Source organism: Rosa rugosa, chromosome 4, assembly GCF_958449725.1.
Source record: "Rosa rugosa chromosome 4, drRosRugo1.1, whole genome shotgun sequence".
Classification (NCBI taxonomy): Eukaryota; Viridiplantae; Streptophyta; class Magnoliopsida; order Rosales; family Rosaceae; genus Rosa; species Rosa rugosa.
The window spans coordinates 23,066,701-23,094,490 of NC_084823.1; the positions used below are offsets into that span (position 1 = coordinate 23,066,701).

Sequence of the window (27,790 nt, forward strand, 5' to 3'; positions counted from 1 at the left end):
TGAAATTTTGATGTCGAAATTTTTATAAAGTAGGGAGATTGTTACGCCTTGTATCTAGTTTTATCCGTTTACTAGTCATTTAGAGGGTAAACGACAATTGTCTTTAATTTTTACTTTTGCCTCTAACTTTTAAGGGGTCTCTAAGTTTGACTTTTTCTTTGATCTACTTTTTGAGAAAACTTCCTTCACGAAAGTTGTAGGGGACGTTAAACCGAGTTGGTGCATGCGGTACGCGAAAATCGAAGTTCCTACAAAGAAGTTACGGTCTAAAAAAAGTCAGGGTTACTATTTCGGGAAACTTGATATAAATAGCAATTTCAACTTGCTATAGGAGCAAGAAATTTATACCAACATGTTCATCATCAAATAGGGATTATTTTTTATACCAGCAGCTAAGGTCAATTCAATCTAAATCGATTGAAAATTTCTTCAAAAATCTCGGCACCCGAAAAACTGCAACTCTTCGATTCCTCCTTCCAGCAATTCAAGATAGGTGATGGATATAGAGAATCAACAAGGTGAGAGCTTCCAAACCCAAGTGGTGGCGTCACCGGAGTTGGCCGGAAAACTGAGATTCGACCGGACATACAAAACCGGTCTGCCGCTGTAAATATGGCTTTGAACCGCCTCCGTCGACAATGATCGGAGGAAATCAAGGCCGAAAAGATGGTCAGTGTGAGGCGGAGCTCCGGATGGGACCGGTCCACCGGTCAACGAGAACCCGCCGGGTTTTGGATTTCGGGTCGGGTTAGTATTTGGGTGTGTCTCGACAGAAATGAAAACTTGGGTTTGACTGAAATGATAATTTATGAAAATAAAAGAGTAAAAATTGCTATTTATAGTAGGTTTTCTGAAATAGTAATTTTCACTTTTCTGATCTTAACTTCTTCATACGAACTCCGATTTTTGCATGTCGTCTTCGGACTCGGTTTAATGCGCTCTACATCTTTCATGAAGGATTCATGAAAGAAGTTTTCTCAAAAACTGAACCGAACAAAAAATTAACTTTTGGTCCCCTAAATTATTGAAACGAAGGTAAAAAGTAAGATTCTTAATTATTTACCGTTTAAATGACCGGTAATTAGGTAAGTTTAGATACAGGGCATAACAGTGAGGTTGCTAGGACTAGAAGACCTACATTTAGTTATTATTAATTTTTTTTTTTTCACATGACAAACATTACAATGTGGGTACCCTTGAATCCTAAACAAGGATAAGTACAGTTATCAATGTAATTTGTAAAACAAATACAACTCTGGGGGATTTTTTGACCTATACTAATTAGGTAATTGGCTGTCATATTTTCCTTTCGAAAGGCACGTTGAATACTATGAAATTTCTCCTATGAAGTGTTGAATATCTTGAAACATAGATGAGATATGCTGAAAAATTTAGTTTCGTCCATTTATCATCTCGATAAAAAGCAAGAAATTGCCCTACGGGCTATTTTCATTTCTTTTTTTATTTACTCTCCCTCTAGGCTTCCATTATAGTTCATGTTGGTATATATGTAAAATATGACATGAGATGTATTTTTAATATAGTCTAATGATGATTCCAGTTGGCATTTGACAAGCAAGATGTGAACTTGTTTGATTGATTGATTTATATATAACTCTGAATTTGTTTTCTTGTTGTAACATTTATTATAGAATTGGCTGTCTCTTTGTAGACCATATCTACTGGTCAATGAATAAAAAATTCTTGTTGTCAACAACTCACTCCACATTGTTCTACTTTACGTTAATGCTTTGTATGCAATAAAGTTGTATCACACCAACAAGAAAAGTTAAAATCCCAGCATATATTGCATATATGGAGGTGTTGAGATTATAGTTTTAATTGGGTCTGCTAGTTGATCTATTTTATTTACATTAATGATCGATTTTTCAGCTTTATAAATTTAAACCTCTTTACTAAAAGATATATAGTTTCTACCGCAAGCATGCTGCTGCTCAAATTGAAACTCAAATTGTTTAGCTTATGGGTTAGATGATCACTGGTTTTGGTTCTAGTAGTAGGCTCAATGAATGATAGCAAGCTATCTATGGTTTTGAAGAGTTGTACACAATATTACAAATTAATGTATTAGAGCATTTTTAGCACTCTCTATTTTGGCTCTTTAGCTATTTTAGAGAAAATGTTTATTTATTTTTTTATCAATTTTAACAGTTGCACCAGACTTTTTAGCTGCAGATATATTTTAAAAGTGGGTAGCAAAAAAGATTTTTTAGTTTGCTTTATTTAAAATTTGACCGTTCTGGCTTTATAATTTTTTTTTGTTCATTATCTGTAAAAAAAAAAAAAAACACAAATCTCAAAGAGAAAGAAGTGCTTAGATTTCTTTAATATGTCATTTAACCTTGAGACATACACTAAATAAGTTTATTTATTTATTATTTTTAATTAGTCTAGGAATGATTAGGCGATATTATCTTCTCTATAGCTGTCTGAAAGCGAAAACAAGTTCCCACACAACACCAAAGGGGATAGCTATCCCTTGCTAGAACTTTTGTTCGTTGCAAGAAAGGTTAGAAATTTAAGAGAACGGGGACTATGCTAAAACAAACTCTCACGGAAAAAATAGAACTTAAAAAAAAAAAAACCATAAGATCTAGAACCCAACGATAAGAACCCAAACCATATATTAAAAGATTTGATATGAAAATCTACAATTAGGATCATGATCAAAAGAATGAAAAAGAAAAGGAGGGAGATTATCACACCAATGTGAACTCATGTGAGACGCACCAATCTTGAAAATGCCCTCAAAAATTTATATGGAGACTCCAAAACTAAACTCGCACAAAAGAGAATTATTTACGAGATATTTTTTGGTAAAATAAATGAGTCTATAAGATATAAATGGACTCTTCTAGGTTGCCAAGATATGAAAACTCTGGCCATTTTTTTTTTTAATTTGAAACAATGTTTGGTCTATTTTGGACTTTCTCCTATTTCAAATAAGGAATGGGAATAAAAATAGAGGAAAATAATTTAGAAATGGGCACGGTATTGTGTAAACTTTCAATAATTGACTTTCTTTTTAAGATTGCAGAAATGAACATGTTTGGATGAGAAAAGTCATTTTTTCTTGGATTAAATTCAGTTTAGTCCCTTGAACTTTAGGGCTAAAATCACTTTGGTCCCTGACTTTTTTTTTTAATCACGATGGTCCCTGTACTTCCAAATTACATCACCATAGTCCAAAATTTGACTTTGACTAGAAACATGACGTCATACGCTGAGTTGGCCCCGACATGGGGCCCCACTTTTCAGCATTTGACCCTCCAATAAGGGTAAAATAGACATTTACCCACCATCCCCAATTCCAGACCTTAAGCCACCACCACCGTCGCTTTGACCCTCCTCTCTTCTCTCTACCCCTCCGAAAAGAAATAGAGACTAAGTCCAGAAGATAGAAAGAAATGGTGGACTGATTCCGGTCTTGTCTTCAAGTAAGTGGGCACAACATCGACGACGCCCAGAAGATGCACCAGGAAGCGGGAGAATGATCGGAAGTGAAGAGATTGCGAAGTAACTTGCTGAGTTTCTGTATGAGAGAGAGTTCGAGGAGAGAGAAAGTAAATCTAGAATTCTCTCTCCTCCACCGCTGGTCTCTTAAGCACCACAGCGCTCACCTCCACCACTACCATGCTCCCCCGTCTCCGACGAGTCAAACCCGGCCTCCACTCTCCGCCTCTGCCTCTTCATCTGCGCCGTCCTCGTCTTCTTCTCCAGTGATTGACTTCCGCTCTCTCCCACCGCCTCCGCTGTTGACTTTGTCGGATCGTCGAAGATCTTCCAACTCCTGCAAAGGTTGCTGTTGCGGCGGTCCACCGTTACGACTTTCAAGGCAGTCGGGAAGAAGGATATCGTGAGGAGCAATCGGTCGTCGATCTGATTATGCATGTTTCGAAGAATTGCAGAAATTTCAATCACAGGGTCGTCGGATTTGATGTGAATTTATGGGTTTTTTTTTTTTTGGTGTGGATTTCTGGTTTCTGCTGCTGGATTTTGCTTTTAGATATTAGTGATTTGAAGCTGGCTCATCTGGGTTTTATCACAGGGTGGGGTTGGATTGGATGCTTTTTGCGATTTTGATTTTGGGTGGTGAAGATGAAGTGAAATCTGGTTTTGATGGTTTGAGTGGTGGTGGGAATGCCTCTGGAGAGTACAGAGAGAGTCAGTTTGGGGAGATTGGAAGATGAGGGAGAACAGAGATGAGTGTAGTCGGAGACTGGTTCTGATTTGGAGGAGAGGATTGAGAGCAGGAAGTGAGGTAGGAGAGGAGGATTGGGTTGCGCTCATGGTGGCGGTTGAGCGGGTGTGGTTGCGCCCATGGTGGCGGTTGAGCAGAGCTGCAAAGAGATCTAGGTTTTGGGGTTAGAGAGAGGGTCGTGCCGTCGTGGGATTTAGGATAGGAGAGAGGAGAGGAGGATAGTTTGGACATTTTGTCCAAATTGAGGGCCAATTTCTGGAAAGTGGGGCCCCATGTCGGGGCCAACTTAGCGTATGACGTCATGTTTCGAGTCAAAGTCAAATTTTGGACTAGAATGATGTAATTTGGAAGTATAGGGACCATCGTGATAAAAAAAAAAAAGTCAGGGACCAAAGTGATTTTAGCCCTAAAGTTCGAGGGACTAAACTGAATTTAATCATTTTTTCTTTAATGAATGACAAATCTTACTAGCTAGTTGTTAGCTCATTAGTAGCCTCGTCTTCTCTTTTTCTTTTGCTTAATTTGTAAACTTGTACTCAATCATAGTTCCTTTTTTTTGTACAAACATTGTCCTATTTCAACAAACCTAAAAAAAAACAGAGCCCCTTGTTTTTTTTCGATAGAACAAAAAAAAATTACAAACTAAAACCTCTACAACAACCAACACCCAAATTATCCAACAGAAAAGCTTGACTAGTGGAAAGAGGTAGAGCACAGAACCAACTCTAAGAGCAAGTTCACCCGTTGAGGTCAAAATGTCAAATACTGTTCACAAAATGTCAGATATTGTTCACTGCTTTTTGTATTTCATTTCCATCATCTAGGTCAAAATGTCAGATATTGTTCACTGCTTTTTGTATTTCATTTCCATCATCTAGGTCAAAATGTCAGATACTGTTCACAAAATGTCAGTTGGCAGGTTACAAAATTGACCCAAAAAGTGACCCAGAGTGACATTTTGTGAACAGTATTTGACATTTTGACCTCAACGAGTGAACTTGCTCTGAGCTTGAGAATTATGACCAGTTTTGGCTATGGCATCAACCAAAAAATTTGCTTCTCGCTTAGCATGGCGGAAGAAAGACACATAAATAAGTCTAACAAAGGCTTTAGTATCTTGGTTTAAAATAATGGCCATTTAAAATATATATATATATATATTTTTTATTTTTTTTCCAAAATAAAAAACAGTTGGTTTTAACATTGGGACCATCTTGAGTCCCAAAATAGAATTTTAGAAGTAGAAAAATGAAGTGGAAAAGGAGAATAAAAAGGCAGGATATATGAAAAGGGAAAGCTGAAAGCGTGAAAATTGAGAAAGCAAAAAAGAAAAAGAAAATGAAAAATGTTTATATGAGAATCCAACCCTCAGACCTCTAACGAGAAGACGGAGTAGAGAGAGAGAGAAAAGGGAGAGAGAGGAACCATAGAAAACTCAGAAACCCTAGAAAGACAAGAGAAGAAGAAGAAGAAGAGAAGATCATTGCATTCCAAGATCTCGACTAATCGCTTCGCCGCCGCATAGGTAAATTTTTTAATTGTATTCTTCCTCAAATTTATGCGAATCTCATCAAATCAGCTGCTAATTGCATACATTCTCAGCATTTCCTCAAATCACTATTGTATTGCGAATTGTGTGATTTCTTTCTCAGAACAAAAAAAATGTGCTCTTTGTGCTTCTCTTTCTTTTTATCCTTCCATGCCTTCCTTGAGTAAGATGTAGAAAGTTTCAGTTAGTCTCTTTGAATGGCGCCTTTAGTGTTTGGGTAATCTGTATTTAGATGCTATACTCTCTCAAGTACTAGTTTTCGTTTTGATCATTGATATTTGTCAAACTCTTGTCCTTTGTATGCATTGCTATGTCTCATCGAGATTACCATAACTGCATGTCCGGGTTTCTGCCTCATCGAGATTACATGTGTGTGGTGCTATGTCAAGAATGGACAAGAAATGAGCCAAGTCGCATCAAATTTAGGTTTCATATATACACATTTTGGATTCAATAAAAGGAGTAAAGACTTAGGTTTTTGTTATGGGAAGTTGGTCCTTTTAACTTGTGTTTTGATATTCCTCTTCTCCTTTATTGGTTGCTGAACTATACGTTGGGCTTTCATATCTGTTCTTAGAAGTAATTTATGTTTCCTGTTAAATTATCCTCTCTTTCTCTGTGTTCTTAATTACGCTATATTGTTTACAGGAACTGGGCACTCAAGTATGGCAAACTCCAAGAGTTCATCAAATATGAGAAATCTGATGTATTCCGGAAAGCATCCTTTGCTTCCTCCTAAAAGTCCATTTCCTAGTGTTTCCCCATCGTATGCAGATTATGTCTTTAGTCCTGCGATAGGATCAAAAACTATTCAGAAGCCTAGAGAGGGAAATGCACATCACCAGCGAACTTCCTCAGAGAGTCTTCTTATAGAGGAGCAACCTTCTTGGCTTGATGATCTCCTAAACGAGCCGGACACACCTATACGCAGAGGAGGCCATCGTCGTTCTTCAAGCGACTCATTTGCATATGTAGATGCAATTAATGTTTCTAACATTGATTATGCTGCTCAAGATGAGTACAAATACAATAATATGTTTTCTGCACCCTCTTGGGGAACTCAAGATTTTGACCCTCAGACAGATTTAAGACATGCTTCATTATACTCCGAACTGAACTTGGTGAAGCAGAAGAATAAGGCATGGGAGTCTTCTGGGAGTGCCATAAGTAACCCAAGAAGCCTTTCTTCTGTCAAGGATAGCATTGTTCTTCACAGTTCAGGATCTTTATCTACTCCGCAAGAAGCAGATGGGGTTGTCTCTACAGCAAGTGAAAAGCAAGATCAGATTGAATCTGGCCCACATGATGCTAAAGCTCCCTCTGAGAAAAAGGACAATTCCAATGCTAAGCCATATGCATCTGAGACAGATGCAAAACGCGCAAAACAGTATGTTGTTAACTTGACTATTCTCTATCATACTCATTTTACTTGATAGGCTGATGCTGTTTAGCAACATTAATCTTACATAATTGTTGGTTTCTCAACAACATGCCTCTAAATAATCTTGAATATCTTTGATGTAGCTAGAATGCAACTAATGCTTTTTTACATTGTTACTTAAAGCTAAGGTTTTGTCATGATTCCAAAACCATTTAGCACAGAAAAAGGGAGAAAAAGGCATAGAGTAGAAGGACTAGGGGTACTTTTAGGTTTGTGTTATAGGTGCAGGAACAAATTGAGCTCACATGACCATTACATGCTATGATGGTTTTAGGTTTTTATTTTTACATATAGTTTGCGTGTGTGCAAAATTCATTGATACAAGCAGAAATATATGGATGAACACTTAGATACAAGCACATCAAGTCAATAATTTGTGCATCTAGGGATGAAATTGCTGTATCTGCACAAGTTTTGCCTTAGTTTCTAATGTATGGAACCTCTTTCTTTGTTTGGCATTTCACATCTTTTCTCCCCATTATGATGGTATGTTGGGAATTCCATTTCTTGTCCTTTTGGTGGTGATCAAGTATGGCATCTCCGGGATATGCGTTACAGGTTGTTTATATCTTTTAGGCATAATAATTCCTATAGCTTTATAATAAGACAATTACAAAATGGCAGTTTCATAATTTTTGTTTATATTAACCTTTGAAGATGCTAATCATTCTGCCCTAGTGCTGTGATGCTAAAGCAATTTGGGAAGAGTGAATGATAGAATAGCCTAGTAAGAGAGGTAGTTGTTGTTTTTTTATCATGCATCTAGGTGCAGGTTCTACCTTGAAGGCTCATGACAGTGTAAAAATTTTAGTTGGGGAATATAATATAATTTTAGGTGGTAAAGGGTGTTTAAGTATTATTATCCTCCTCTTTATAGCTAATATGAAGTATTATTTACACTGTTACACTTCTAATATATATAGCTTAGATTTCTGGAAAACATGGCGAAGAGAGTTGAATGTATGCTTCTGCAAGAAATCCTCAGAATCGTTGTTTTTATTTTTTCTTTATTTTACTTTGAGGATGCAAGAATAAGCTCAAGGAAATAAAAATAGTTTATTGCTTTGAAAAATATGACGATGATTGTTTCAGTTTCCTTGTAACTTCATTGGTGCACATGATAGTGGAAACTTGATTCGTGTGTCTCAGAATGGGACTAGAGATAATATGTATGGAGACTGATATACTATTTACTGCAGGCAATTTGCTCAACGTTCACGGGTTCGGAAACTTCAATACATAGCTGAACTGGAGAGAAATGTGCAAGCTTTACAGGCAAGTGAAAGAAGAAGCTAAGTACTGTATTTAAAATTAAATTGGGTGGCAGAACATTGATCCTATGATAACAAAAATTTACTGATTCTACCTGTACTTGTCACTCTGCAGGCAGAAGGGACTGAAGTTTCGGCCGAGCTTGAATTTCTAAACCAGCAGAATCTAATTCTGAGCATGGAGAACAAAGCTCTCAAGCAGCGGTTAGAAAATATAGCACAGGAGCAACTTATCAAATACTGTGAGTTTCTACCTTGACAATTCATGTTCCCATAGTCTATCTGAATTTATGCTTCATCTGTTACTCGAATTAGGAACTGTCTTGAATGGAATTCCTATTAGGTTTTAGGTTTATGAATTTTTTTTTGAATCTGAAGTTCTGAAGCACAGGGAACTGGGAAGGGTGAAGCTCTTCTTAGAATACATGATGTATCTTGTACCTATTGTGATGTCAGAATGACTGGAAACTCAAATGGAGAATTATGAGAATTATAAAGATTTGGATAAACGTGGATAAAATGTAGGAAATCGTAGTATTGAAAGCAATGTTTCACTAGGGGATGCTGTAACAAGCCGAAGGGTTTTGGACACAAGTGCTTAGCTACCTGGAACACTTGTCAAATAAATACCTGGAAATTTACAGGTTCACCAATATATTAACAAACTGGAGATGCTGATCTGTATGGATCCATAACCCCTTCAGAAAATCTCCAGACAATTTCCCGGATCTATGAGGAAATGTTCATTCTGTTCTGTAGGTTTGTTGCTTAGGATTTTAGTGTGCTCAAACGGCTTCAAATACTTATGCTCTTTAGTGATATTTTGTGCCATTAAGAGGTCACAGAACACTGGTAGGCGGTAAAAAGGTAGAACATTTCTGGTACTACTGTGAAAATAAGTGATCACGCGGCTCTTTTCTCTAGCAGGTTTGCTGCAGGTTGGTTTTATATAAGAGCGATTCCCAGATAATGTAGAACAAATGCAATAAAATTCAGTAAGGGATAGAAATGACCAGCTTCATAGCAGAGGTCATAGGAAATCACTAAGATAATTCACACATGAGCAGAGAATCTCAAGAACTTTTTCATTGTTAACTCAAACCTGATAAATGTATCCCTTTCTATAGTCATTGATACTGATCATTGAAATTCCTCGAACCAATTCACGTAGGAATGCTGAAAGAGATGATTGATATGGCAGTTGATACATTGAATATTATTACATTATATGACAAATGAAAATAAAAAAACAATAATCTAGAAATGCATTTGAGAATTGCATATATTACATAATACAGGACAAACACATATTTATATGGTGCTAAGTAATTTGATTTCAATTTATCTATTTATAATTTGAATTATTGAGAGGATGATTAGACCGTCCTCTAGGCTGTGAACACACAAACTCTGTTGAGGTTGCTACAACCTTAAATTACAGTCTTATTTACCATGTAATCATTGTATATCTATGTAGTCCATGTGCTTTCTATCAACATAGATCCTTGGACTCGGTATTTTTTTTTTTTTTTTCAACTAGTTAGAACCTTAAACAGTTTATAATTTGTCAATCTAGTTAGAGAACCTCAAAAGCCATGAATCCCATGTTCAGCTGAATAATTGGTAAATGCTAAACAATTGTCTATTAGTAAATAGTCTGTTGATTGCTGAGCTCTTTTTATTCTATTAGGACCAGCAACTCTTTATGAGTTCCTCTTTTTAAAGTATCTAATCAATCCTAGTTAAACAGTTTTACTGAGACAAAAACTCTTACTGTGGCGTAGAAATAAATTTTTTTATGCTGGACATCAAATATTGGGACTCTCCTGTTGTGCAGAAGTGAAATAATCAATAGACCACAATTTCATAACCATCTTTTTCATTAGTTACAATGTAGAAGATAAAGCCACGTTAAATGGTTGGCTTCTGGCAGCATGTTGGTCTTAAAAATAGAACTAGGGTAAATCAATTGTTTTTCTTCATCATTTATAGAATTTATTGAATGTTAATGTTGCATGGGGAGGAAAAATGTATCCGTTGCTGGGTGCATTTTCTCTTTCTAAATGGCCACATAAACAATAAACATTTTTTTAACCAATGATGGAAGATGAGTGCATATCTGCAATGTCATGAGCAGCTGTACTTGTTATTTCTTTCCCATTTTTTTTGTTATTCAATATTTTGTATGGTGACTAAGATATATGAGTTCTTCATGTTCAGTGGAGCAAGAATTGTTGGAGAGGGAGATTGGGAGGCTACGATCATTGTATCAGCAACAGCAACAGCAGCACCAACAACAACACCAACAACAACAGCAACAGCAGCGACCTTCTTCTAGCCATAGACGTAACAACAGCAGAGACCTTGATTCTCAATTTGCAAACCTCTCTTTGAAACACAAGGATACAAATGCGGGTCGTGACCCTGTCACAGGCGCACTTCGCATTTAGATGTGTAGTCAAGCCAGAGCTGTTGTGTTTTATCTCTACTTTTCCATTGATGTTGCCATCACCTGCCTGACCAAGTTTGTTTCTTCCCTTTGTGCGGGACAAGGCCGAGCTATCCCATTCTTGGCACCCTCCCTCTCTTCTCACTGTGTAATTTGATTGTCACTGTTTATTGTCCTTCTCTGTTAAGTTAATGTCCGTGCACCTGGTAGTCATTGCCCAATGCCCAAAGTAGTTCTACTTAGGGCAGGTGACTCACCGGAGGTGGTAACTCAGAAAAGGTTCAGTACTTCTTCCATCTTTATTGTATGTCTTAATTAGTCATATGATTCATAAGTGTTGCATGGTTCGTTTCTGGCCCATCGAAGATTTCTACATAGTACAGTGATCGTTTGGGCTGAATGGATTTGCAAGGCATTATGATAGGAATGTGTACTATTGTAAAATGTTATAAATGAAATCTGTGGTTTCTTTGATTTAATTGGTTTTAAGAAGGGAAGATAAAAATTTGATTACTTATGGTATCGTTGTTGAAGAAAATATCATTACTCGATAGGGTGCTGATTTATGATTATGTAATAATGTATCGATTGATTAGCATGGCAAATAAAGAAAAGAAAAAAAAAAAAAAATATCTTTGAATGACGCTTTAATTTCTCGTGTAGAAACTGAGGAAATGATGAATATAAGATGACTCCTTGAATAAGAGTAAAGTCAAAGAATTGAAAGTCATCAAAGACATTACCAAGTACTGAAGTTTACTAATATATATATATATATATATATTCTCTAAACTAAATGGAATTTTGCATTAATTCTCTTGATCAAGTACCAGGTAGGTGCACAACAGAAGTAGACCGCCATTTAAACTAGCTAGTCCGGCCATGAATCAGAAAAGATCAGAAAAGAGCCGGTGCTGCTACTGCTAGGAACAAGAAGGAGACTAATAGTAGGGAAGGGTTGAGGTTTGCTCCAATAGTATAAGCTCCACTGGGAAGTGTGGGATAGTCATCTGGAGGGGGCATTACACATTCATCCCCATTGAAGGAAATTCTTCTTGGGAAAGTCCATCCTTCTCTGAATGTGAAAATTCCTTCATCCTTGTGCAGCAACATTTCTGTTTGTGCGTTCCCTTGGTTTCCCGAGGTTAATAGCATATCGTTATAGAATTTAATGCCCCAAAACATGCCCGTATCATCTGATAATCAGTTTATATTTAGTTGCTCAGTAATTGTACTCAAAAACTAACTTAGCTAGGGTGAGATGGAGGGAGGACTTACTGATGTTTCCATAGGTTGTGAGGGGCTGGTAATTGAAGCTGAAAAGCTGCCTGACGCTTTTTAAGTTTGGGTGCTGAACGACCAAGTTCCAATCAGAATAGTTTTTGAGAAAATTGAGATTGGTGATTGTGATCTTGACCCTCCAATACTCCTTATAACTCTGCTTGACATGCCAGTGAACTCTGATGGGGCACATGTGCTCCGAACATGTTACCAAAGGAGGCGCTGCTGCTGCTTGTGGCTCCTGTGGAAGTTGCAACACAGTAGGAGGAGGCTCGTCACCAGACCTGCAGTGTAGTTTCAATCATACCATGAGGAGATATAATGATGTAAATTTATTTGTTAAGCTATCTAGAAGTAAAATGGACGGACTAATTACTTGATACATTTGGCTCCTCCTAGTCCTTGGCATCCGCAACTGCAACGAGGACAATTGACAATGGTGGTGTTGTAGAAGGCAGACAAGGACACGCAGCACCTTGGTGCGCGAGAAGCCTGGAACTGAGAGTAGGTGCAGGTGATGTTCCATGTCTCAAGGGTTTGTTTCCAGCGGCGTCCTTTATCATCAGAAAACCTTGTTGGAGGGACTAGAAACGCGTCTCCACAGGTGTAACCAGGAATTCCGAGATTGAAATTGGTAGGCATTGTAATGTTAAGCTTATCAAAGGGACTGTCTGATCCTGGGCGGGTAACAAGAAAGTTTCCAATGCTCATCTGAAAGGCGGAGAGATACTTGGAAGGGTCTTGGTTCATGGATGACAAAACACCTCCCTTGCAGCAATTGGTGTACTGCATGTTGTAAGGAGTTCCGGGAAGCAGGTCAATGATGACGGGCCGCTTCATGCAGCAATGAGGAAGCTGTCCGGCACCGGAAGCCTTAAACGCTGAGCAATCTCCTTGCTCAACTGCCTCGGCACCACGCATGTCCCAAATCACTTCCGACTTGTTCCACGTCCATTCTAGTTTCCATCCTGGCACCTCGACATGCCTGTATTGTTGCAGGTTGTATATCGATACTTTTATCTGCATGCATGCATCTATCAGAAGAACAATATCTCACCGTAGCTAGTTTAGCTACTTTCATTGTATCACCAACAAATTAAACAAAGCATATATACATTTAGTGAATATGAATTTCATTTTTTCTTTTTTGATGAGGTGTAGGTGTCGACATTTTTCTGTTTAAGTCGCTCATATAATTCATCATTTCATTGAAAGAAAACTCAAAAGAGTTTTATTTTTATTTTTTAGGCATGGAGAACCCATTAAATAAAAAGATGGAAAGGCAACATAGGAAATCATGCAAGGGATGTGAGAAAATCTTTCCTAATTTCAAGAAAATCCATTGATATTTATCGAAATGGAAATTCAGTCCGGCCAAATCAAGGGAATTTAATCAAATGTTTAATTAAAATGTGAAAACTAATTAGGAAAAGTATCAACAGATGGATGTAGTCATGATTCATGCGATAGATATCCAATTTTTCATCCGAATTTTTTTATCGCCAGTTACTTAATTTGACTGACTTTGTCTCACAGTCAGATCCATGAAAGGTCTTGGGTAGGTTAGGTTAAGTTTATAAAGGGGCCGGGTATGATTCCGTAACTTGACGGCGTCCGACAGAAAAGCACCGTCAAATCCCAGTCTGCTGAAACGAGGACGTGAAATCAGAAACAAAAAAACAAAGGAGTTGGTACGTACGCCATGAATGAATGGACGAAACAAACATTCTCAATCATTCATTCAGAGAAGACAGTCCGACACGGATTAAGAATCATCAAATCAAATCAAACAAAGGAGAATGAATTTTTGATGAAAATGAGAGAAATGAAACTCACGCCATACGTATCTGGGCCGCTCTGGGAGAGAAAATCCCAAGTGATTGTTACGTTACCATAAGGATCTGATGGGTCGTATCCATCTGCACCACAAACAACCTCGTTGTCATCGTCATCGTCATCGGTTTAATGAAATATAATCAAAATAAAAAAATCAGAAATATATACATATCTGAGCCAAACACTTACAACATACGGAAATGGAAGACAAGAAGATGATCATCGTCAGAGACAAGGTGACGGCACCACCACCACCCATTCTGAGTTGTCTCTCTTTCGCTCCGCCTAGATCTTGTCTTGTCCGATAATTGATAGGTACGTATATGGAATTAAGGTCGCAGATATGATTTGATTTTGATTTTGATTCTGATTCAGACTAGTACTTTCTACTTTCTAGTGTGGTGGTGTATGTACTGCTGCTCCGTCTCAATACCAATGTAATGTAATATATATATATATATAAGACCCGAGATTTATGCATTAATAATAATAATTATTATTAATGATGCCAGTAAATTAATACTTATGGACTCCAGCACTACCACAACCCACAAGGCCACAACCAATGCATGAACGTTTCTGCAAATTTCTCTTTTTTCTAAGAAAAACCAAAATCTGTAATACATGGAGCTAGAAAAGTACATCTGATTTAATGCATGATATCAATTTTGGTATATGATCCAAGGGCAGGCCAGGCAAGGCTAGGCTCCAAATCTGGAATTCTGCTCTGCTGGAATGGCATGGATGCATTAGTATTAGTTCGCTTAATTATTAGGCAGGTACAACAATTGGAACTTCTCTCGTCTAAACACAAGTAGGTGAGGTGAGTTTGTCCATCATCTCATTTCCTCAATTGAATTCTACGTGTGAAAAGTTTCTTTCCACAATAGGCTCAGTTCAATTTTCAGTAACCAGGTTCAAACCTAGCTGCATAAGCTATCTAGTTCTGCTCCTCCACGGTGTAAAAATCTTTAACTTCCTAATTCCACCTCTCGTTGACTGTTCAGTTCTGTATTTCAGGCCGCTTTTCCAGAACACTGTTCATCTTGAGCCACTTCGGTTGATAAAATCAGTGCCTGAACTTCGTTTTGCATTGAGAGATAGAACTATCCTCAACAGTTTGTGTAGCGAAACTGATGAATTTTAGTCTAAATCACTGCTTACATGTAGCTAAGCAGTTTTGAACATAAAACACACAAAGTATCCTTCCAAGTGCAGAATACATATTGTAAAATTTATGAAATTTATACAATTCTTTAAGAAATTTATACAAATCTTGAACGAGATGATTAAAGTAATCAATGAACTCCATCAAAAGGCTTCAAGTTACTAGGCTCATCCCTGAGATAAAGCATTGACATCCCTGAAATGAAAGACATATTTAAATGTGTTCCATCAGTACATTGATCATGATGCATTATTCCAACAAAACTGAAAACTTTAAGAAGGATCATGTTAGTACTTATTTCATGCTCTCATTATAAACTTCATACACTATCAATTTCCATGAGAAATTACAGTCACCCCAATAATTAATAAAAGAACCCGAAAAAAGGTTCTAAACACTTATTGGAGAGATATAGAATCAAAGAAAAGTTGAAACTATATCTAGGACAATGACATAACAAAGATACCTCAAAAGGTCAATATAAGCAACAAACTGGTCCAGAGCTTTAAATGTCATTCATGCCGACGTCTTTTGACATTGTCCTCAGTAAATGACTGCCAGGAATTATGATCAAGGGCGCTCAAATCATCAAGTTCCGCAATGGCAAGCAAATATGATGTGAGTTTGATAAGCTCCTGATCACTGTCTCGGCTAGAATGGGCCTTCCTGAACGGCTTGATGATCAAACCATTTTGTGGGTTCATCACAAAATTTCTTCGCAGATCGTCAAACATTATAGTGTTTTTTGAACTGTAGAACTGAAAATACCATGAAACGGCTAAACATCACCACATTGATGGTTGGACGAAAATGGGAAAATGCAATACTTTCATACTGTTCATAGTTCTTGGAACCACACCACAGATGGATGTTATGACAGCAAAATTTCGTGAAGTCTAATTTTTATTTTTAATTACCCTTATAACTTGTATAGGCAAACTGTAAATGATTGTATTGTGCCTTAAGTTACAAAGGAGGGAACAATATTTCTCAACATCAGTTTAAAACTATTTTGAGGGAGAGAAAAGAGACAGAGAATGGAGATCAATAATAATTCCATACATACCTCAGGGAATTGAGCCCAGATTAAGCCTAGTGGCTTGCAATCAAAGATTCCACGCGAATCTGACTGAACGGTAATCATTGCTAAATGGTCTAGAAGAGCAGTGATTTTGTAGTTGGGATTGTTGAGTACCCCAAGCTGTCCCATCTTCAATTCAACCCATTTGATGCTGCAGAAAAAAAAAATATATACAAAATGAAGCCACAAGTGTTGCACATCAAATTGTCAAACGATAATTTATATTGTTAATTCCATAAATATCTTTCTAATTTAGTAATAGTAAACTACACATCTGTACTTTAATCTTTCACACGTAACTCACATAAAGTTGAGGAAAACAAAGGTCTATTAATCTAAAGACAGGTTAGCATACCCTCACATTAAGTTAATACACGCAGACAACATACATATGTATAGATATTTTTGAAGACAGGTTAGCATAATTTCTAGCATTAAATATGTGGTCCTCTACACAGTTTGGCAACATAACATGCCAAGACTATGATAAAGATTGAAAATTTGATCCACTTAGTGGCTGTTACTATCATTCATCCAGCTTTTTGGTTCAATGTACATTCTGTTCAAGTGTTATTGCTAGCATTTAGCTTACAGTAATTCACGAGTGATAGTCTGCCTGCATAGGCCTCTATGGCCACTGCTTTCCAGTATAGTCACACAACTATTGAACTACATAACATTTTAACATTGATATCATTGTCAGCTCTTTCTCATGCTCCTACTTCTCGTCTTACTAGTTTGATGCTTTATGCTGAGTATCTAGTGATACCATTATTTCATTATGCAGTCTTTCTATTACTCATTGATGCAAGATGGATAGGATAAAGGAGGTCAAATATTCATTTTGAAGAATTTTGTGACAGATCAAACTGAAAAGAACAGAAAGAGGAAGGTGAAATTCAATAGGCAAAATTGTCGGAATGAACCAGTTCGATATTGAATTGACTTAACTTTATTTTATTACCAGTCAATAGAGTCAAGCCCTATGCAAAATAATATAATCGAATCCGAAAAAAGCAGGGATTATTGGGTATACTGACTCAAATGAATGAGTTTTCAATTGTTTCTATGGAACCTTAAAACTCTACAAGCAGCTAACTGAAAAATGCCAGGATGCTTTATGCATGTTTGTGATAATGAATTAATCATTAATAATAAATAAATAACAAAAGAAAAAGTGAGAACATATATATACAAAATAACCAAATTCTATGTCAAAAGTTATGAAATGATTTCCTAGCCATGTTTAGCGAAGTACATATAACCACTCAAGGGGAAATAATAGGGGGCATATTTTATACCGCAACGTTCAATAAATAAGCCAATAAGGTATAGAAGGGAAAGGGCGAGATTAAGATTAAAAAGTAAGAGCTTATTTTCAAGGACGAGATCATGTGGTGGAAAAAGTGTGGGGAAGAGAGGGTGATGGTAAGTTGAAACTGTTTCATAAAGTGGTACACAGGAGAAAAAAGAAAGAGAACTTAGTAGAGAAACCAGGGTTGAGTGAACATAATGGAAAGGATCAGGAGGGGAAACAATTACTCTTTTCAAGAAATTTTACACTGAAGGAGGGGGAAGGCTCAGAGCGGAAGGATTATTCTCTTCAAGCAAATCTATTATTTGATTGGAGTGGTATGGTGTTTTAGTTCACTTTTTAACTGTTTAGGTACATCGTTTGCATATGTACACTTGTTTACTTTCTCCTGGGGAAACATTTAAGGTATAGATAATTCATCGAGGTTTTTAGGTCTTTCTACATAACTATCTCAGCTTACGTCTTCTCGAAGACAGCTTACCTGGTTGCAGACCATATCATAATATCATATTCCGCATAAGCAGCTGTCAGAAACTCATGAAGATCTACAAAAGACAATGTAGGAATGTTAAGGTATAGATATAAAAAGAGCTATGAATGCAGAAACTTTGTAATTGAGAAGAAACACTGACAAGGTCGCATAAGTTGAAGTGGGTTCTCTGCTGTGGACCGATGATCAAAGAGAGTATAATCAATATCCAGCACAAGCAGCTTCTTTCCTTGACGGCAGGGATTCTTAAGTTCAATCTACAACCCAATGCAAATAATTCTCATTTGTAATTTGATAGGTGCTTTTTGTTTCTTTATCTTTGCAAATTAAATGTGATAGAAATAGAAACAGTTCAACAAACAAGAGCTGCAAATTAAAGAAAAGAAAAAAAGAAAAAGAAGGACCTTGTAATGATCTATACGCCTCCTCAATTTCTGGTTATTAACATGATCATCCTTGATATCAACAGCCTCATCTTGGCCGAGCTCAAAGTCATCAACAATGTCAGGAGAGTCGACGGGATCCACTATAATATCATCCTCCATAGAACTGGTTCAATTGAACAAATTGAGCATAGCATAACAAAAAAGAAGAGGGAGAGAACTGAGGGTGAGAGACTACTGACCCAATCATGGTCAATTTGACTGAGGACTTGAAAGGGAGAGAGGAGAGCAAAACGGCGTCGTCGGCGAGTTTGGAAGGCAGGAGTTTGGGGTACAGAAGCTTTTGGCGTTTGGGCAAGACGGTGGTGAGTTGGCAGATTCGGCGCTTGAGCTCACCCATAGTGTCGTCGCCGCATACTCGAACCGTGTACTCCTTCCCGCTCCACTTGACTGTCAACGTTAGCTCCTCTTCTGCCATCGTTGAGCTTGAACTCGAAACTCCTGCCATTCCGAGTTAATAAGAACTAGGACGAAAGAGTTCTTCGACGCTTTTTTGCTTTGTTTAGGACTTTAGGCATTGGCCTCAATATAAGTAACTATATAAATCATATTGTTGGCTAGGCCGGGGCATTTTAGCCTGAAAGCCCGAAAACTCGGACCGAATCGATCCAGACCTTTAGATCCGGATCGGGCTTTGAGGAAAAAAATACACAAAAAAAATAAAGCCCAAACCATTTGCGTTGAAACGGACCGGTCCCGGGCCATGATATTCAAAAGCCTGAAAGCCTAAAGAAAAGCCCAAACAAATATAATCCTACATTCCTTAGTATACTGTCTTAACTAAGACCCTTGACTTCAGTCAACATTCAAAAAATCGCAGCCTTCTTCTGCAACCCCGACCCTTTCCCAAAATCGCAGCCTTAATCTGGCATAGTGCTATCTGCAACCTTCGTTTCAGAAACCCAGCATTCGCGATTTCGATTCCTAGCAGTTCGAACCCAGCAATCGATTCATAGAATTTCCTAGCATTCGCGATTTCGAGTACCGAGTTTTCCCAATTTCCTGATTTCCAGAAACCTAGCAATCTCTAGCATCTACAACCTTCAAGTTCTTCGATTCCTGACCTTCTTCGATTACTAACTCAATTCCTTAACCCTCAATTGATTCATAACTTACCCGATTTCGAATTTGAACAAGTACCTAGTTTTCCCGATTTCCAGAAACCCTGCAATCCCTAGCCTTCAATCCTTTATGGGCTTCTTCGATTACTAACTCAGTAACTCGAAACCCAATCCCCTTTAGTTTTCCATTTCGAAGCCTCTCTTCATCACTTCAGGTCTTTGGCAATGGAACCCGAAGTAGCTGGTGGTGGCGAGTTGGTGGTGGCTTCCAGCCTATCTGAGGGCGGTGATGATAGTGAGCCGGCAGGTGGTGCGACTGGCATGAAGAGAAAGAGAAAGTCTGAGAGAAGTAGCAACAACCGTTGCAGGTCACAAGTCTGGGAGCATTTTGATAAATTTGATGTTCCAATTAAAGGAACTAAAGATGGGGAGGAGGTTGAAGTCGACCACACCAGCAAAGCTCGCTGTAAGTATTGTCAAACTGAGATTGGTGCTGATTCGAGCTATAGTGGTACTAGTACTCTTAGGTGGAAATATCCCGGTGGAGTAGACTTGGAAGATGGGCAGAAGGTGTTGACTAGTGATGGGAACAAAGGTGTAATTGTGAGACAGTGGTGTCCAGATGCTTGTACAGAAGCTTGTGTTGTGATGATAGTGCTCGACGAACTACCATTTAGTCAAGTAGAAAAGGCTGGGTTTAAGTACTTCTGTTCGGTTGCCATCCCTCGATGGGAAATTCCGAGCAGAAGGTTAATTGTACGCAAATTCTTAGAGATGTATGATGCTAAGAAAGAGGAGCTTAGGGATGAGTTGGCCAAACACAAAGTGTGTTTGACTACTGACACTTGGACTTCGATGTAGAATGTGAATTACATGGTGGTGACAGCTCATTTCATTGATATGGCCTGAAATTTGGACAAAACAATATTAAACTTTTGAGTAATTCCCAATCATAATGGCACCACCATTGGGAAGATTTTAGAAACATGTTTGGTGCAATGGAAGATTGATAAAGTGTTGACGATTTTCAATTGATAACACTGCTACCAACAAGCATGCAGTGGAGTATCTTAGGAAGAAGATGATGAATTGGTCAACTCAACTTGTTTTGGACGGACATTATATGCATGTGAGGTGCTTGGCTCATATTTTAAACCTCACTGTTAGATCCAACTTGCATATTTTGGATAAGTCCATTGCAAGTATTAGAAATGCGGTGAGGTATGTGAGGTCTTCTGCTTCTAGGATAGATGAGTTTAAGATGTGTGTTGAGAAAGAGAAGTTGGACATTAACAAAATCTGCATTCTTGATGTTCCAACTCGGTGGAACTCTACATTTCTAATGTTAGATACAACGATGCAGTTGAGAAAGGGCTTTGATCGGTTAGCTGAAGAGGAAGACAGCAAATACTCCGGTTATTTCGATGAAGATGATGAAGTGATAGAGGAGGATTTAGAATTGGTAGAGATTCTAGAGGATGCTAAGTCAAAAACTCGTAGGAAGAGGGTCGGACCACCTGGAGATGAAGATTGGGAAAGGGCTACTGTTTTTATTAGGTTTCTACGAGTTTTTTTTATGGGTTACATTGAGGATCAACGCAAGCACAAAGTCTACTGCAGCTTCAGCTTTCCATGACATTGTGTCGATAGAGTGTGAGATTAACGTAGTAGCTTCTGTGTCTATCGATCCTCATAGATGTTCCTTAACTCCAAGAAGTGTTGAAGCCCTTATATGCTTGCAAAACTGGCTTAAGAGTGATGAAATCATGGGTCTAGAGTATGTTCCAACCATCGAGGAGATTAACATGTATGAATCCATTGAGAAAGGTACAACTGTCCCTCTTTTCTATTCATTATTTGGATTGTTTTTCAGTTCATAACTTTCTGCCAATTAACTTGCAGATTATCAAAACAGAGCCCCAAGTCCCGCTGTGGCAACTTCAAAGCCTCCAAAGCATCCTAAGGTCCCAAATGCTGCAAGGACAGCAACATCTACTTCTAAAGGTGTGATCTGGGTTCATTTTAAGCTTTGTTTTGTGCTTCTGCGCTTGCTGGGTTCATTTTAAGCTTTGTTTTGTGCTTCTGTGCTTGCTTGGGTGCATTTTCAGGTTTATTGTGATCTGTGCTTGGGTGCATTTTCAGGTTTATTGTGATATGTGCTTGCTTGTTGTGCTTGTGTACTTGCTATTCTTATGTGCTTCGTGTGCTTGTTTGATGTGCATTTTGCCATTCATTGTGATCTGTGCTTGCTGTGCTTACTTTCTCAATGAAAAAATAGGAGATGCTTCATGTACATAATCATTTAGCCAAGTCATGGAGGTAGTCTTTCTATTGAACCATTTATTGTTGAATTGTTTGAGTCTTAGAAGTATGATCTGTGCAGCTATTTGTTTGATCTATAAAATTATCTACTTCTTATCAAACAAAATAAAAGTAGGTGCATGCAAAAAGCCATTCAAATCGACCAAAAGTTATGATTTGGTTGAATTTTTGATGTCTAAATTTTGCAATTTGATTTATTACAGTTAGATTTTCAAATCTTAGGATCCGTGCGCTATCATATTTGTATTCAAATCTCATTTTGATTTTACTTGAGTTATGGTTTCAACAAAATGAGTTTTTCTTCTTCCTAAACGATGGAATGTACTGATATTTATATTTACTTTTGGTTGTTTCTATGTTTTTCTTGTTTCTGAGCTTTTGTTTTGAGCTTCTGCTCTGTCACTTTCATGTGGGCATATATTGCTTCTGCTCTGTCACTTTCATGTGGGCATATATTTGACTATTTGTTATTGTTGTATTTTCCCTTTTGTTTAATAAGCACTACGCCAATATTTGAATCAGACAACACGCATCAGACAACTGCGCACATTTTTTCTGTCGTCTGAAAAACTCAAACTACAGCAAGAATTATTCTATTGTGTATGATTCAATGATTCAATCACACAACAGTTATTGTCAAATGGGTGTGATGTTGTCCGCATTTCTTAAAGGGACAACAGATTTTCATATTGATGTTGTCTAAATAGCTAGTTTCAGACAACATAATAATCGTTGATGTTGTTCCATTGTTATTCAGACAATGGTCGAAATTTGATGTCGTCTGAATAAATCTATTCAGACAACTCTTTTTACGTTGCTATTGTGCAATTTATTATCAGACAATCACTATATTTTGATGTTGTCTGACTCGTTTGGTTCAGACAACAGTTGTTTATTGCTGCTTTATTCTGTTGTGCAAAATTTCTTTAAACAAATGGATTCAGACAACAGTTATTTATTCCTTCTATAGTCTATTGTGCGACTCTCTTTCAGACAATGGATATGAATTTATGTTGTGTGAGTTTTCATGCTTAACCAAAACTCAATTTTTTTACTCAATCCCTCCATCAACCAACAAAACTTTCATTTTGGCCGCCCATTTTTTGGCCAAAAAATTAAATTTCCCTCTTTTCACATAACCCCTTTTCGCACTTTTTATCAGTGTTACTAAAACACAGAATTCGACTCTCGTTCTCTAAAACCCAGTCCTCTAACCTCTCTCTCAGCCCCCTACTCCCCCCTTGATACAAAACTGAAAACCTAGCGACCAGGCCTCGACGCACGCAGATCTCTGTCCAAATTCCCGATCTCGAACTCCTACCCTAGGCTCACCTCCCCATCGTCTCAGCCTCACCACGCGAACGGCTATCTTCTCACTCGTGTTTGCCAAGGCGGCTTCTACCCATGTTTGCAGAGAAAGCCAGCCATGGTCGCCGAAACACCACCGTCGAAGCTCCAATCCCAGATCGATATCACTGAGGCGCGTGGAGTAAATCACTGTTCTCTTATAATGCAAAAAGGCACGCACTCGTCATCCTCTCTCTGTGTCGCCGGTAACGGAATTCAAAAACACCCTCCTATTAGTGTATACATATCTCTCTCCGTCCCCAAATTCTCTTTCTGGTTTTCGATTCGATTCGATTCTTCTGCGCCTTTTCTGGTTCGTGTTCGCTTTTTCGGTGCTGGTCGCTCTCAAATTCTTAGGTATGGATTTCAATTTCCCATTTTTTGATAATTCTGCTCATTATTGGGATTCTCAATTGGAAATTCGATTGAATTGAGATTATTAGGTCTGAATTGAATTGATGCTCCTATCGTTTTGGGTGATGGATAATGTGTTTCTTCGGTTTGGCATGTAGCTCATGTTTTGCAAGGTGGAGATTAATGCTTTTTCTTTGTTAAATTATTAAATTTTTTGATGAAATTCTGGTTCTTGGAGCTGGTTTTCAGTTCATATGTGGCTGTTTCTTTTGGGTTGAGAATAGAGGGTACAATATAGGGTATAGGTACCACCTCCAGGAAAAGGATCATTGTATAGTAGGCATTTGCTCATGGGGAGTGGATCTGATCTGGGCTTGGGGCCGGGACTGGAGTATACATTCCTAATATTTGCTTCTCCAGTTGGTAATTATCACAAGGTAAGAGTGAACCATTTCAACTGGCTGGACTAAACAGTATGAGCAAAACATATTTGAAGTTAATTATTAGCTAGGGCATGTCAGTTGACTAGCTAGCTTTGCTCATTCCTTTAGTAGTTACAAGCTTATTAAAATTTAAGGCTCTGCAGCTGGTTGTCTAATAGTCGGACGTTTATTCTGTGATAGGGAAGGGCAGCCCTCAATTTGTATGTTGAGCATAAAATCCACACAGCTATTCCTCGTGGAACTAGAGGTGTCAAGTCTGTCACCAATTACTCACCTGTAAGCTCATATATGGAACTAATAAATCATATGTTATTTTTTTGGTTTTCTAATTAATAGTAACATATAAGAACTGACAGGTTTGCATGAGCAAAAAGAAAAAAAAAATTGATATATTTGTTGTACTTATTTAATACTTGGTTCTGGATCTTTTAACTCACTTACGTTCATCCACTTTAGCTACTTTTTTCTTGGGTATTTCTCAGAATACTGGATTATATATGTTACTGCTCTGTTTTCGATTTTAAGGTTGGCATCTTTTTTCCTATATGATGTTTGCTCTAGGATGCCAAGGTTGTTTTTTTAAGATGCTAACATGGTCCCAATATACTTGAGCAACACTAACGGAGAAACTAGAGTGTTGGGTCCCAATATATATAAGCTGAGTAGTTTGATAAAGTTACATGATTTATTGTTTTTGTCGAAAAGTAGTAAACTCAGGTTGAATGGTTTGAGTTTTATTCAGTTAATGAAGCTACATTGTGATAGAGGTGTGTGTTGTATGTTTGATGTGATGGGGTTTGATATAGGAACTAGAGCAAACTGCATATATCCACTTCTTGGTGCATCTCTTTTGGGGTGGAGCTTTGTTGGGTCAGGTTGTTTTGTTAGTTGTTTTAGTCAGTTTAATTTTAGGTTTTGGGTATTTGAATGTGCAAGTCTTGCTTAGAATAACAGAAATTAAATTTCACTACTGCACTTTGTTACAGATATGACTGATGTAGCGGTAGAGTGGGCAGAAAAGAATGTTAGAGATAATCCGCATATCTCGGAACTTATTAAAATTCAAAAGGTAGAAAGTGGTGAAAACACCCTTCCAGCAGAAGGATCAAATAATGAGGCATTGGTTAGTACCAAAAGCGAAATAGATCTGACTGAGGATATGGCAAGGGAAGGAATGCTCGTCTGAATACAGGGTATTATGGGCCACCTATTCTTCTTGGAGTGGTCAGGGATGGTAAGGAGTTTGACTTCTGCATGTGTAACCCTCCATTTTTTTAGACAATGGAAGAAACAGGACTCAATCCAAAAACTTCATGTGGTGGTAACCCAGATGGGCATGCTATTCATGATATGGTGGGGAAATCGAAGAACAAAGATCAGAATACTATTGGAGGTATCTCATTCAGTTATATGCGTGCTTGAATGCAAATTTCATGTGCAGATCCAGCTGTCTTTTCTTTATAGATGCTTGTTATTAGTAGATTTTGTGTTCACCATGTTGGTACCACTATTATATCAAACTTGAGAAGGAACTATATATATGGTACATTACAGTAGGTTGACACATTAAATGTTAAGTTCCCTTTGTCTTGTGGATATTATTGAACTTCCTTATAGTATTAGAAGTCTGTATTGGTAAATTGTAGTTTGATGTTGGCAAGTGCAATATGCATAAATTGGTGCACTAATAACTGTCTTCCATGTTCTAATAAGCTATATGGGTATATGAAAGGATAAGCTATATATTTAAACTTTAAAGGATGTCATCTTTGGTTTCAATTTGGTCTATTATCATTTACTTGATTCTAGTATGGCACATATTAACATGTTATTTCAGGATAGCTTTTTTAACTTGGGATTTCCATATCATTGGAACTGATAAGTTTGATAAAGTGAATGTTTGTCTTGCTTGTACTTTTTATCATCAAGTAGTGTCCTTAATTGCTGATATGTTGTTTCCCAATTCAGGAAGAGAGAAAAAAAAGGACGCATCCCACTAATGACTATAGTGATGAAGACATTGAAGATGCTGAGAAACCATCTACGCTGAGGCCAAGATCTATATCTGGAGATGATCTTGGTGATTCCTTCTCACTTAAGTATAGGCAAATTATGGTTAATGTACATTGGACAGATTTATGGACAAGTGCATGTTTTTGGCTTTGATGTATATGTAGGCAGAGTGTTGATTGTTGTGTTGATGTTATTGGGATGAATATTGCTAATGGAATATTGTAGATCTTGTTGGAATCAATATATGGAAAGCTTTTGGTATCAATATTTGATGTGTTTGTAAATGCGTTGATTTGATAGGTTTTTGTTAGATGCAATATCCAGAATGTATGTCTTCTTATCCAATCTCAGACAATTCAATTTCACCAAAAAACCATTGTCTGACAATTGAGCACAAAAAATTCAAGTGAAAAAACTGTTGTTTGTACAACATAACAACAACATCTTTTACACTGGTTCTATTGCCCAACATTGTAAAACACAATGTTAAAGGTACATATTTTGTTGTCTCACTTCATTAACCACTACATCATAGTGCCCAAACTACAAATATGCTGTTGTTTGACCAAAAGCAAAAAAACATAGAGTACAAATTAAACATTGTCTCACTTCAATAAGCAGTACATCATAGTAGCAAAACCATTGTTGAAAATAAACTTCAATAACTGCAAAATCTAGAAAGATGTTGTTTGAGTCGACTACAAACAACATTTTATTATGAGAAAAATGTTGTCCTAAATGACCTCAGAAGTTCATTTTGTTTACATTCTGATGACTTTATTCACTTTGGACTGATAGGAGCATAAAATGCGACGTTAATAATGTTTAAACCCTATATTTTGCTAAGTTATTTCCTTTATCTTGATCAATTTAACTTAGTTAGTGTTTTACAGGTGTAAATGGAGTCTCAAAGTCCAAAAATGGCTAAGGAAGGCACAAGTGGCGCAGAAATGGAAAGAAATGAAGAAATGGAAGTTCTCCCAGTTTGACTAGGAGAAGGAATCCCAGTTGGAGTAGGAGTTTGAAGCTGACTTGGACTAGGAGTTCTACTTGGACAAGGAAACCCAATTCTACTCAGATAAGGAAACCTATTGTGATAAGGAGTCCCTGTTGGATAAGGATTACTCAAGAAGGTTCCAGAAGAGTCCAGAATATCTCGCAGAAAAGGAAGCAGTATTTGACTAGGAAACCTACTTGCATATGGAGTTCTACTTGCACTTGGAGACCTTTGGAAGCTAGGAGAGCTTAAGGAGTATTCATGAAGCATCTAGAAGTGGCATGGAAGACATGTGAGAGGCATGTGATGTGAAGGAAAACCGAGTTGGACTTAAGTTGTGCTTTAAAAGTCAAATCCATTACAGATTCGGATTACTGCCTGTGCAGATCAGTCAACTTCAACGGAGTGTCATTAATCGCTCGAAGCTCAGAAAATTATGATCTTTATATGGTTGGAAAGCTACAGATGTCTAGTTTCCAGAACGTTTTACAGGTCGTCGATATATATTTTCTAGAAGAAGTTATGGCTTTTTTAGTGCACTGAGGTCAAGACTGCCGGAAATCTGCTTTGTGCCAAAGAAGTCCTAAATCAACACAACTTTGGAGAAACCAAGTAGAAACGAATTGGGAGTGCTTTGGACGTCTTCCTATATATACCTTGTGTGTATGACGTTCAGGGGTAGACACACATTATTCTCCACAATTTCG

The 27,790-nt window shown here is 37.5% G+C and overlaps 3 protein-coding genes and 1 long non-coding RNA gene across 4 annotated transcripts; 2 read left to right on the top strand and 2 right to left on the bottom strand.

Moving 5' to 3' along the window:
* Positions 1-5,522: 5,522 nt before the first annotated feature.
* On the top strand, positions 5,523-11,411 carry LOC133742447 (uncharacterized protein At4g06598). Its single transcript, XM_062170102.1, has 5 exons — positions 5,523-5,747; positions 6,420-7,158; positions 8,412-8,491; positions 8,603-8,725; positions 10,704-11,411. Exons 2-5 carry the CDS (start codon positions 6,437-6,439, stop codon positions 10,931-10,933), a joined length of 1,155 nt encoding a protein of 384 aa, XP_062026086.1. The 5' UTR covers positions 5,523-5,747; positions 6,420-6,436; the 3' UTR covers positions 10,934-11,411.
* Positions 11,412-11,649: 238 nt separating this feature from the next.
* On the bottom strand, positions 11,650-14,601 carry LOC133742446 (COBRA-like protein 6). Its single transcript, XM_062170101.1, has 5 exons — positions 14,239-14,601; positions 14,050-14,132; positions 12,590-13,233; positions 12,211-12,497; positions 11,650-12,128 (listed from the first exon to the last, which is right to left on the bottom strand). The coding sequence occupies exons 1-5, from the start codon at positions 14,306-14,308 to the stop codon at positions 11,830-11,832; spliced, it is 1,383 nt and encodes a 460-aa protein (XP_062026085.1). The 5' UTR covers positions 14,309-14,601; the 3' UTR covers positions 11,650-11,829.
* Positions 14,602-15,190: 589 nt separating this feature from the next.
* On the bottom strand, positions 15,191-19,062 carry LOC133742448 (ubiquitin-like domain-containing CTD phosphatase). The gene is made up of 7 exons (XM_062170103.1): positions 18,729-19,062; positions 18,508-18,652; positions 18,246-18,360; positions 18,095-18,158; positions 16,284-16,449; positions 15,684-15,975; positions 15,191-15,412 (listed from the first exon to the last, which is right to left on the bottom strand). Exons 1-6 carry the CDS (start codon positions 18,992-18,994, stop codon positions 15,730-15,732), a joined length of 1,002 nt encoding a protein of 333 aa, XP_062026087.1. The 5' UTR covers positions 18,995-19,062; the 3' UTR covers positions 15,191-15,412; positions 15,684-15,729.
* A 4,016-nt stretch (positions 19,063-23,078) lies between these two features.
* On the top strand, positions 23,079-24,351 carry LOC133742202 (uncharacterized). The gene is made up of 3 exons (XR_009862418.1): positions 23,079-23,633; positions 23,720-24,067; positions 24,254-24,351. It is a non-coding gene; the product is annotated as an uncharacterized LOC133742202 (long non-coding RNA).
* Positions 24,352-27,790: the final 3,439 nt, after the last annotated feature.

Excerpts from the sequence above, each read along its gene's own strand:
- LOC133742446 (XM_062170101.1), bottom strand. The coding sequence starts at position 14,308 with ATGGGTGGTGGTGGTGCCGTCACCTTGTCTCTGACGATGATCATCTTC. Across the intron at positions 14,133-14,238 it reads GTCTTCCATTTCCGTATGTT|ATGGATACGACCCATCAGAT; the intron begins GTAAGTGTTTGG and ends TTTGTGGTGCAG. Across the intron at positions 12,498-12,589 it reads GGAGGAGCCAAATGTATCAA|GTCTGGTGACGAGCCTCCTC; the intron begins GTAATTAGTCCG and ends ACTACACTGCAG.
- LOC133742447 (XM_062170102.1), top strand. The coding sequence starts at position 6,437 with ATGGCAAACTCCAAGAGTTCATCAAATATGAGAAATCTGATGTATTCC. Across the intron at positions 7,159-8,411 it reads GATGCAAAACGCGCAAAACA|GCAATTTGCTCAACGTTCAC; the intron begins GTATGTTGTTAA and ends TATTTACTGCAG. Across the intron at positions 8,726-10,703 it reads GGAGCAACTTATCAAATACT|TGGAGCAAGAATTGTTGGAG; the intron begins GTGAGTTTCTAC and ends CTTCATGTTCAG.
- LOC133742448 (XM_062170103.1), bottom strand. The coding sequence starts at position 18,994 with ATGGCAGGAGTTTCGAGTTCAAGCTCAACGATGGCAGAAGAGGAGCTA. Across the intron at positions 18,159-18,245 it reads ACTTCAACTTATGCGACCTT|ATCTTCATGAGTTTCTGACA; the intron begins GTCAGTGTTTCT and ends TGTCTTTTGTAG. Across the intron at positions 16,450-18,094 it reads ATGATATGGTCTGCAACCAG|CATCAAATGGGTTGAATTGA; the intron begins GTAAGCTGTCTT and ends TTTTTTCTGCAG.